Consider the following 12106-nt stretch of genomic DNA (forward strand, 5'->3'; position numbering starts at 1 on the left):
ATCTCCTAACTTACCACTCGGTCTCACACTTCCTGTCTTCTCATCCCGACCCATCTGATCCATCTCCCAGAGACCACAAGTTCAGTGTGGGGATGTCCTCAGGGCCATCGACAGCACTCACAGCTACAAAGAGCTCATTGCACATCGTTGTCTTCCCACCCCTGCCATTGGGTTAACACCTTAACTTCCTCACTGAGTCACAAGAGCCACTGTTTTCTTCCCGAATTGCCACACAAAGTAAACGTGGTCTTCCAAAGCCAAATTTTTGGGAACCCCCAGGTTGCTTGCAGGCTTCTCCTTGTTTTTTAGTGCTATTTTACATTAACTGCCAAACTTGTACGTAATTCACTTTCTTGGTGTTGAATATCTGTGAGGCAGATTTATTTGGTTAGCGCTCTTCTGGTAAAATCTTCAGCTTAATTGTATTATGACTGTACTTCTCCCACTAATACCTCTTAAGTATTGTGCAATAACTGAAACCAAATCAAAAATAGCACCTTTTTTGTGGGTTTCTGAAGACTGGAGGTTCTGGGAAGCAGTCCTTTAATGCATCCAAAAATTCTTTCCAAATCCCAATTCGATGAGCCATTTCTTAAGTCTACATGTGGCTAGCTGAAATCTATTATTACTATCTGTCCTAATTTTGCAGCTTCTCTAATTTCACTTAACACACTGCTTCATCCTTTGGACCACAACACTGGCAACTCTAGTGGAGGGTGGTCATCCAGAAATATGAAGACTGTTCCTACCAGAAGCTGTTTTTAGAAGTGTATTTATTCCTAAGGAAAATGATCAAAGAGTTCTCTATGACAGTCTCAGTGCCATACCACATAGAAATATGTTTCCAGTTCTAGTGATATAGAAGGTAAACAACATTTTTGTCAAAAACTGGTTCAGCTACTCTATTATATGTCAGTTCCAGACCGTAAGGGTTACATTTTCCAAACACGTACGTGACTTGATCACTGACAAGGAAGTATCCTCTATCCGTTGTTCACACTACATTCCCGAGCCTTGGTTTTAGTGTTTCTGAAGTGACAGCTGAAATGTTAGCATACCTTTGGTGAAATGATACTCAGTGCTGCAGTGCAGCTTCTGAGTCATCAGATCATCTCCACGATTTCACAGCGTCCAGGTTTGTAGAACAAGGATTAAGTTGTCCAGGAAATGAAATTGTTTATTCATAGAAGAAATTCTTAGAGATAGAAGGCCTACAAAGGCCATAGCCTAAGAATATTAAGACTGCACAAATCAGAGAAACTAAACTGCAAGTAGGTTGTCTTTACTTCTGAGAAGCAGGGCTACCTGTTTTGAGAACAAGAAAGGCCACAGGCAGCTTTAATGCCATTAATAATTAAAGTATAATTCTACCTCAACAAACGGCCATATCTACCTGCTGAACCAGTTAAACCTCCAGCCTGAAGAAAAGGTGAGTTAGAAAAGAAAAGACAAACTGACCAAAGATTACCTGATCATCCTTTGGCCTCCCTACTTTTTATCATGACAAAAACTTTAGGTTTAAACATCCTAAATTTCTTAGGTGAATTTCAAATAATAGTTCCATTTCCTTATGATCCTTGCTAGGGTCACTATTTGGCGCTGACCGCTTTTGTCGCAGACAACTAAAGAGAAGACCTGCTCTTTCCTAAAGCAAGTCTAAAAGAAGGGAGTCGCTTATCTTCAGCTGCCCTGGAAGCGCAAAACCATCTCCTGAATGATTCATTTGGGGAGCAAAATCAATCAAATACAGCAACCCTTCTTCTCATACAAAACTTTTCCTCTTTTGACCTGTGCAGATCTCCTTCTGAAGAACTAAAGGGATGCCTAGAACTCCACTCTGCTCTTCTTCTGCAGTCAAATGTTTAGCAGCCAATGAATCAAGATGGTGATTCAGCAAAAAAAACACAAACTGAACATCACAGGAATTGGACTGGCTCTCATCAAAGGGCCAAGGCTAAGATTAATGGGAAAGCGCTAACTAACAAATACCTTCCTGCAGGAATGTCTTTTGTCCCAGTGCCTGTCATACTAGCAGACAGAGACATTCTGCAATCAGTTTCTAATTTATTCCTCAAAAGTAAACATAAAGAATTCAATGAAAAGAAAGATCTGCAATACTACACAAGTGAGAAGAATGAAGAACAGAATATTACCCTTGCTTTGTGAGTTACAAAGGGTACCAAGCTTTTTTTTCTTTTGCTCTCATATAATTTATATTTGCACACAGACATTTTATTCCCCAAAATATATCATTTCACTGTCCTGTATGCACAGTATTTACATCCACACTAGAAGATAAACCAGCTACTGGAGTTAACAGAGTACTCCACAGAGGCCAAGAATTTGCCCACATAATTTACCACGGTTATATATTAGTGCATTCTCTGTTCTGTGGCTATATCTGGCGGCCTGTTCTCTCTAACAAATAGAGATAGATGCAGACTACTGACTAAAGACGACATGTAATGACTATTTAAGAGACTCCACAGAAAAAAGTAATTACAGAACTGTGCTGACTGTATGTAGCTGCAGCCATTACATGAGGGAAAAAGGGGTATTTTTTGGTGTTTAACTCATTTATACTATAAATATTTAAGCAGTATTATTTTTATACATCTGAGATCTGACCTACTCTTTGCACTCAAGACAAAGTCTTCTTTTTTTCCCCTATTATTTTCTTGAAGAGAAAATAAATAAATAAATAAATAAAAATAGGACCAATACCTGAAGGAATTTCAAACCATACAGTATTCCATACAGGAATTTCAATCCATTCGCCCGCTCTGTCCCTTAGCAAGAACATATTTTGGACAGTTCATACTATTAAAAAAGTCTCCATTTATGAATTCTTTTTAGAATCCTGCTGTAAGCCATCCAGCAACATGCCACATTTCTAACGCTTACTCTTGCCTTACTACATTTCAGAAAAGCTCCAACTGAGGGCTGTGCAGAACAAAATCCAACTCCACCTCTGCTTTTTCCTGGGCTGTAGAGGGAAAGAGAATTAAATATAAATTTCAGTTTTAATAACAAGTAGGTACCTTTTTGCAACAGAAGAAATTGTTTCTTTTCTGACAACAGATATAGAAGAACCGTGGCTTGTTTTCCTGCTTCCCGTACTCCCGTTGGTTATACAGGACATCGAGATAGCTTCTCGGAGGCTTGGCTGACCTAAGGAGAAAGTGAAAAAGATAAGGTTTTACAACTGTGTCCCAAGGTCCATCTCAAAAAACAAAAGCTACCAGAGATGGCTCGAGTATTGTACAACAGCAGGAGTTCCAGTATTCAGGAAGGCAGCTTGGCCTTTACATGGCAATACGTGTTTATGAAAGCCCAGGACAAATGGGACGCTAAGAAAAAGAGGCACGTAGAGACACGCTTTAGTGATGGGGGTGAGGGTGATGGGTTTGCACTTGGGCTTCATGATCTTGAAGGTCTTTTCCAACCATAATGATGTTAGGATTCTAAAGGTTCTCACCTTTAGAAAGCTAGCCAGGGAGATAAGGACAGAGAAATACTGTATGTAGGGGTCGGAGACAGAGATGACATGATAGGAAGACAACAACTAGCTACAGAGAGGTAAAGAGCTGGGAGTGGAAAGGGCCAGACACAGCAGATAAACTGTGCTGGGAAAACCCAAAAGAGAAATACAAGCTAAGGAAGCCAAAAGGTCAAAAATGGGAAAGCGTGGGAGCTAGAGACTGACAGGAGGCAGTCTCTCCACTCCTATCCTCACTGGAAATAACTTCATTCTGTAGCACATCACATCTTCCAGTTGTGCTCCGTGGAGAGGCTTATAGATGATTACTGCTGGTATTAGAAAATTGGTTAGCTCAAACTACTGACAAACAGCAGAGCAGAATACTTCAACTCTATCTTTTCTTCTAAGAAATACATGATTTTTCTTGAAAAAGTTAAAAAATTTGCTCAAAAAAAAAAAAGCTCAAAAAACCTGCATGTAGGAACACCCCCCCCCAAAAAAAAAAAAAAAAATAGTTCTCAGCGTTTGTTTTCAGCTGCCCGTTCCACCTAGAGCGCACACGTTACGGTCGGGCCTGGAATTGCCGCTCCGTTGGGGGCAGTGAGCAGCTGCTCCGCTGAGGCGCCGCTGCTGAGGCGGAGCGGAGGGAGCGGGCGCTTCGAGGGAGGCCGCCGCGGGCAGATGCCCATTTCACTCATGGCAGAAGTTTGAAACTATGCAGGAATGTGGGAGGGGAGTGCGAGGACGAGCACGGATGTGAAGGCTCTGCTATTTAAAGAGGTGCCTGGAGATGGCCACGGGCTCTCAGGGAAGCTTGAGGCGTTTTACTCAAACCCAATGTTTCAATGGTTTCATGAAGGGCCAAGGCTCTCCTGTTTTAGGTGCGTGTCGTGACATGCAAGCTACTGCTCACTGACTATTTTAACCCCCTTTACCCTGTGATTTTCGATTTTGTGCTTCTCCCCTCAGAAGCATTATATACTCTGAAAAAAATCCAAGAATCTCACTTCATCTCATACTAAACATCCAATAACCGGTGATTACTTTTGTGACTATCTCCTCAGCTAATAGGCAGGCGGGAGATTGTTGCTGCCTCTCGTGGGATCACTTCAGCAACAGTATAAAGGACGTATAGGCAGGAAAACAACCTCCTTCCTTGGCAACCTTGGAGTAGTGTGAAATAGATAAAGCACGTGTACTGCTTTATCTGTGTACTGATGATAAAAATGAGTAGTAAAAAAAGCATTTGGACAATTCTGTGCACCAGAGGCAAAATAACACACAGAGGTATTACACAAACGCTACCAGCATTTGGTCAATTTGTCCAGTTGGAACTTTAATTCAGTCAGTTTGGGTGGGAAACAACTACTTATTTTAAACAAGCAACTCATGAACAAGAATATCTGTCAAGGGAAGACCAGATTTCAGAAGTTCCTAGGTGATGCTAAGAACCGTGCCTGCCTCTCTGCTGCTTGAAATGTACTAAGCGGCACATGAGCACATCTGAAACTGAGATCAGGAAAGCCAGAAGGAATATGTGAAAAACCCGAGGCAAACAAGAATAGAGGAAATCTGAAGAAGGCGATGACAGACGAACAACTGAAACACTGCAAAGACTGTTGTCAATCTTCCTGGATGCTGCACAGTTCATCTTACTGCAACTCTTTACAACTGGCTAACACCTTAAGATACTTTTAAAGATACTTTTCTTTTGAATACAAATTTTACTTTTAGGGTTAATGCACCCAATAAAAATAGCAAAAAAACCCCGAAGTATTTTTATCTTTCTGTAACTTAGAGGTTTTGCTTCTTGTTTTTAATTTGCAAGAACAAAAAGATAAAGGCTCAAAAAGCACTTTTAGTAGCAGAAGTATATAAATAATCTTGTTTTACTTCTGTTGACAAGTAACACATCATCTTTGTGGAGTATCAAGGTCTCTGATTCACTCTTGAACTGCAGACAACATTAAGAGCTCTGTCTACTTATCACAACAGACCCATGCCTCTCCGGTCAGTGCAGGAGCAGCTTTGCAGAAATGTGATTCAGGAGACATAAGAGCAAGCATTTTCCCTCAGTAAAAAGTATAAAGAACAGTAGCCAGGCAGTATATATGATATAGGGACTTAGAAAGATGGAAAAAAGGGTTTGCTTTTCCTGAGCAAGGTGCACGTTAATATGAACATTTTGCTCACAGTCTACACTTACAAGATTTTTTTCTCAATATAAAAATGTCAGTCCCCATTTACGTCAAAGAGCAATGGAAATCACTAATAGCTATTATAAATAACACTGTAAATCAAGAGCATCATACCACGTTAAGCTAAGTAAAAAGATATATTATCATGTGTAAGAATTTATTCTTGTTTAAGGGGGTTATGATGCTAAATGATCTGTGCAGCACATCTTAGTTTTAGTAAGTAGACAGCACAGTTAGGTGCGAGATGAAAATTTTTTGAGGGAGGGGGGAAAAAGCCAACCAAACAACCCCCTCCCCCTCTCAAAACTTAAAAAAACAAGCAAACAAAAAAACCACACCATCGGCATCTCTCTCACACTTGTGAATAAAATCTTGGTCAGTCACAGTTCAATGTGCCCCGTTTTTCATGTGAAATAAAACGAAGGAAGAGGAAAAAAAAAAAAAAAAAAAACATGCACACACTAAGCTCCTGTTCAAACTCAACACACAAAAGTAGCTTTGCCAGTTATTACTGGTTTTATTTTCTAGCTGTATATTAAGCTTTTACTAAGTCTTTAAAAATGAACTTATTTCTAACAGAAATCCCAAATGATTATTTGTAAATACATGTAAAGTGAATTTATCGGTAAATACATATAAACCAAACTTTAAAACTATGAGGAAAAGAAGGAAAAGCAAGTTTGAGGCATGAGAAAGCTCCAAAATAACTGGCTACTCATGCAGTCAAAAACCCAGAACTATAATCTTTCTGCCCAAAGATGCAAAGATGATACTCCAGGGAAGTCAGTCCTCTTGTCCAAAAACTTGCATTTCTCTTCATGGCTCTTGACCTGCACATTGCTACGGCCAAAAGGCCTCAAAAATTAATAATATTATAATTTTCCCCACTGTAAAGCCATAGCAGCCAAAAACAGTTTTGCTTCAAAGAACCCTGAAATGATGAAGCAGCACAGAGAAAAAAAATTCCAGATCAATAAACTAAAACGATTAAGTTTTCCCACATCTCTGCCAATATCACATTGTATGTCACTTGCTAAAATAAACAGTCTGAAATATTTCAGAGGGAACCGCACTCAGCTTTATCTGCTAGTTTGGAATAAGAGCCAGACATAAACTGAACATAAAATGAAAGCCAGTGGATGCTGAGCAGGATTAAAGCCAAATTCTCAGAGATCAAAGTTGCGAAAAAAAAAAAGTCATTTATGGATAAGAGTCATCTCTGTTCTGAAAATTTTCATATAATAATATCTGTTGAGTTCAAAAGAAGCATTTCAATAATGTGTCAACTCTATACATGTGTGAATGAAAGATAAGTAGGATTAGAAAAAGCAGACTACAATAAATCAAGAACCTATCTCCAATGCTTTATCAGCCTTTATTAGCTAACTGGGGAAAAAGTGAAGGAAATCTATAAGAGGCAGTGCTAAGTTTTGAAAATGTGTCTCTTGTGATAACATAATAGCTTTTATTTCCAAACATAGATCTAAGGTACAGGGGCTAAAGACTGGTTCGTAATTCACTTTGTTCCCCAAACCAGTTATAATTCTCTCTCTCTTTTGGATCATTTCAATTCACATCAAGTAACTGCAGCGCTGTTGAAATACTTTCTGCATATACTTCATCTAGTTGGATTTAAAACAAACAAACAATAACCCTCAACAAATAATTTAAGATTTACTTAAATGGGAATTTCTTAGCTTTTTCATGATGTGAGGCATGCGAAACCAGTCCCTCTCCAACAAGTTTACAACAGTTTTCAGCAAAATTTGAGAGGAACATAAACATCTCAAATATATTTGCCTAAAAGTTTTCAGCAAATAAAATAAAACTGAGATCCTGTTCAATACTCCTGCCATGGACAGTCTATGCTCAGTAACGCTATTGGACAGAAGTCACACAGGCAAGCCACAGGAAAAAAAAGATTTAAATAATTCTAAACATAGCAGAACTTCCTTCTTAAAAATAAAATTATGAAAATTTTAAAGTATGACAAATTCTGAACTTACTTCAGGATGTTAAAAAAAATGTATGAAAGCAACTACCTTCTGGAGCTTCAAAGAATGTTCAGTCACTCATGGAAGACATAGGCAAAGAAACAGCTTAGGAATATTCAAACTCCATTTGAAAAGTACTCTATTTTGGAGAAAAGAGATTTTTCTCTCAACATTTCAATTTATTCAGCTATCTGTCAAATACTAAGTGTCAAATTCTAATCGAGAGTTCACAAGTCAGAAACACTTTTTTCTTCCATCACATGCACAAAAAATACAGGTCAAGGTAAGATTCTAGTTCAAAAATAATTAACAATGTAAATAAGTAAAGAAAAAAATCAGTATCACTCACTACCTAGAGCGAATACATTACCTTTTTAATAATTTAATTTTAAGAGAAAATTAAGTTTTGATAAACATGCTTTTCTTCTAATAGCAATTATATGTAGGTGGAAAACAGTATTTCAGATGTTTCTTATACCTTTTTATTGAATGACAACTGCACCAGCCTCAGTTGACTATCAGCTCTTAAGAAAGTATTATTTATCATTTCCTATCCCTTACTACCTGAATAGAGGCATGTTCATATGTAACATTTTCAGAAAGTAGAGCAACTGCATCACTAATATCTTCAAATGCAAGAGAATCCCTCTCAATGGGGATAAATCCTCCAACGAGGATAAAATAAGCACAATCTTAGGGACGATTTAAACATTTACTTACGTTTTTTTCCCCTAGTCTCTAACTAGTGGCTTAAACTACCAATACGTATGTTTTATAACTTTAACTGATCCTGCTAGAGACAAAGTTATTTTTTTCAGGTGTTGCATTCTTAGAAGTCCAAGGGAAGCCAAGCCCTCGCTCTGACACATGGCTCCCAGGGCAGGAATTTCGGACCGCTCCAGACACAGGGGAACCGAACTGCTCATCGGTGTGGGAGAGCAGCTTACTAAACACACACAGTCCCTTTTTCTTCCCCCATCCTGAAGTGTTATTCTTTTGCAATGATTTTCCAAAGGTACAATCCACTTCCTCAACCGATTTCTGAATGAGATAAATCCAAAGATGAAACAACCATGTTTAAGTGTGACATTCTGCAACAGCTTGATACACTCTGACAATGACAGAATAGCCACTCAAGTGTTATCAAAAATAAGCAGGTTCTTATTTTAAAAAGTTCTTGACATCATTCAATTTTTAAACACTTGTGCTCTTAGCTTGAATGGTTCTATATCACTCTTCACGATGCTTCTCGGGAGAATTTGTCCATGTTGTTCCAAAAAGCATACAAAGGCAGAAAACATATATCCAAAAACTGGAAGAGCAGGAAACAAGATTTAGGATATTTACCAGCACAACTGGAAGTATTCCTGCAGTCCTACAGTTCTGAGTATTTTCTTGTTTTGCTGCAGAAATTAAAACTGGATTTTCCTCTGCCATTGTCTGTCCTTACTTGGTTTACCTGGGTATCGACCCTTAGTTCATTAACGTTCTCTCATTCAGACTCTTTGAATGAAGGGAGGAAGATCGAGAGCAATGAGACACAGGAGGAAAAAGAGAAAAAAAGAACAATATAAAGAAATGAGGAAGTCGAGCAGAAATATAGAATTTTAATGTAGAAAGAACAGACTGCACTAAACCCAATACCTGGAAAACCCATTAAGATCCCAAGCGTGTCGTAATTTGTTTTGTGAGCATACAGCCTGCAAATTTCAACTGGACTATTCCCATGAGTGAGTAAAATGTCACAGGTACCAATTTGCCAGGTTAGTCTTAACATGGCATGTAAGAGTGGTCTATCCATCACTACTAAGAGCATTTTCCATATCTATATCTCTATGTTCAGGAGCTTAAACGTTTACCTGACCTACAATCTGAGTGTGTACCTGATGCTCATTAAATCGTTAAGACTGAAACCACAAGTGCAAGTCTAAGTTAAGCTTTTATTAATGTAGCTTACTGAACTTTGGAAGCCAGTTCTGCATTTCCCACGTGCGGCTGCCCTTGCAGATCCCCGAGGTCTCTCCCTCAATGAAGTAAAGGCTCCTCAGCTGCCAGGCTGCACTGCTGTGGGAGCCAGGCTCTGCCAACCACCACCCACTGACTTCAAAGTCACTTTGCGACCTGAACTTGCAGACAAGTTACTTGATGTCAACTGCTGCCCAAGTGATAGGAAAGGCTCCTCCGGAGGATTCAACCTGCGGCAGAGGCTTCTTTACTTCCAAGCCGAGAAAGGCCGTGAACTGTTCTTCCTCTACGGAAAGACACGTGGGATGCACTTGCTGGTAGACAGCCACTTTTCCAGGCAAGAACACACACCCCACTGACGTGACCAGCCTGAGCTACACTCCTGGTGCCACTCTGTGCCACACACCTGCCTCCGCACCCGGAGCCCGACGGATAAATTCTCCCTATGTGTGTTTTGACACCCTCGAATCCTAATGGGTTTTCCAGGCACCAGCTGTGAGCCAATCTATCTTTCTGGCAGCCACAAGCAGCAGACTGCTTTATGCTTTCCTTCTTCTCCCGTGTCCAGGTAATCTGTTTTTTTGGGGGAACTTTTTGTAAATGTTAACTGCATCAATCAACTGCAGAGACGTGTGGCAAAAGAAGCGCAAAGCTGCCAAAAGCAAAGAGCTTCCCACCAAAGAAATATTACTTGCCAAGACAGCTATTAAAAAGCAAAACAAATCCCACGACTCCCAAAACCGTGCCCTAGGAAAGTCGGCACTGAAGACTGGACTAAGCCCAAAATAAGCTTGCAAAAAAAATTATAAGAATATATTATAAAAATAATGAAAAAAAAAGTTAGTTTCAACTACAGCTGATTCAATTAGTCACTAAAGGAATAAAAAATAAAAGCAGGATTAGTTTACAATGAAAGACATGCAATTCAGACAAACTAAAAACAAAAGATGACGAGATCTTGTCACACTAAGTTGGGCTATCAACTTTGGAATGAGAAAAATCAGCTAAAATGTGACCTGTATTTGTCTCCGTCAACATGATTTGGTCTGTTCACAAACAATTATTTTTAGCATATGGAAAGGATATCTTCAAAGACAGTGCTGAGATGGTTATAGAAAGCACGGAGAGGTTTCAAAAACACATTTCCGCAACAAATAGGAGAGGACACCCTTCAGATCAAGTTAGATATTGTCTGTTACTAAGAAAGATTAAACCCCTTTTGTTTGCTGGAAATATTCAAGATGACTTTTGCCAGCACTGCAATCCAAAAGGATTTCACAAGTAGTTCCCCACTTCACTTTCAGTACATTCTCTCACCATGCATTTCTCTTACCATACATCAAATTAACCACTTCTCTCTGAATATATTCAGAAATCTGCACACACATATTTTTACTGTTTATTACTTATGACAGCACATATTTCAGTGCTGTTGTAAAGAGAAATCTTTTCCTGAATCAAAACTTCTGCATTTTTAAATAAAAGGGTATTTATACCTGCTGTGAAATTGCATTAACTGTCACACTGCAGAAACTTAGACTCTCACTAACACCGAAAAGATTTTTAGAGGAATGCAATAATCTTTGCAGCAACCACAATTTGACTAGTAAAGGCTTGTTATGTACCTGTACAATGCCTAAAAGAAAAATTAGCACTGATTTCCTTGAGTGTTATTTGCACGTGACACTTCAGATCTCCTGCCAACCCTATTCATTCCCTAAAGCAATATATTTTTCTTTGTTAAGAGAGTTTCGGGAGTTCTTTATCTATTGAATGAACCTAAATTACAGAAAGCAAAAGAACCCACCTGTGGTATTGTAAGAAATGTGTATGGTCTTGTTTTGAAACACTTATTCAAAATATTTCTTTTTAAATTAAAATGATACAAATCTCAAGCTCATTCTTGAAGTCTAACTTTAGACCCGTACAGAATTCCTGTGACTGTATGTGAACAATCATTCTATTGTGTGCTATTTTTATGCCATGTAAATGTAGCTGAGATCATGATAAACAATGAAGCTAATGTCTTGCCTTGTGGCATTAAGTGACTGAAGACAAAGCAGACACTTCCGCCATAAATTAAATATAACATCAATTAGTCATCATTCATGTTTGTTCATGTAATAGCTATGTGCACATCTCCCCCCGCCACCAAACTCCTTCCTCAAAATTACATGCTCCTATTAACATTAATTGGGTGGAGACATAGTACCACAAAGCTGAAGAGATTTGGACTCCCTCCTTTCCCCACAAGAAAAAAATTAATTTCTTGTTCCCTGAACAAATGCACCTGGAGAGTTCTGTATGGCCCCAAGACACAAACAAGGCATTTTGCAGAACACAGCAAGTTCATGCTATCTGTCTAGCTCCTCTGCATGCAAATACTGAAATTAAGGCCCTACATTGCATATATTTTGTTTGGTTTTGCAGTTAAAAACATTCTCTTTTTGTCATTATGGACAGCATAA

At 38.8% G+C, this 12106-nt stretch overlaps 1 protein-coding gene across 1 annotated transcript in view; it reads right to left on the reverse strand.

Annotated features, from left to right (window-relative positions):
* EML4 (EMAP like 4) overlaps positions 1-12106 on the reverse strand; it is a 136509-nt gene that overhangs the window by 53607 nt on the left and 70796 nt on the right. The window contains exon 3 of the mRNA XM_088527404.1: positions 3042-3171. Coding sequence (XP_088383530.1) covers positions 3042-3171 — 130 coding nt within the window. The remainder of the gene's footprint in view (positions 1-3041; positions 3172-12106) is intronic.

The sequence above is a fragment of the Tinamus guttatus genome, unplaced genomic scaffold (genome assembly GCF_059628265.1).
Source record: "Tinamus guttatus ecotype Peru unplaced genomic scaffold, ASM5962826v1 Tinamus_guttatus_pri_ptg000286l, whole genome shotgun sequence".
Taxonomy (NCBI): domain Eukaryota; kingdom Metazoa; phylum Chordata; class Aves; order Tinamiformes; family Tinamidae; genus Tinamus; species Tinamus guttatus.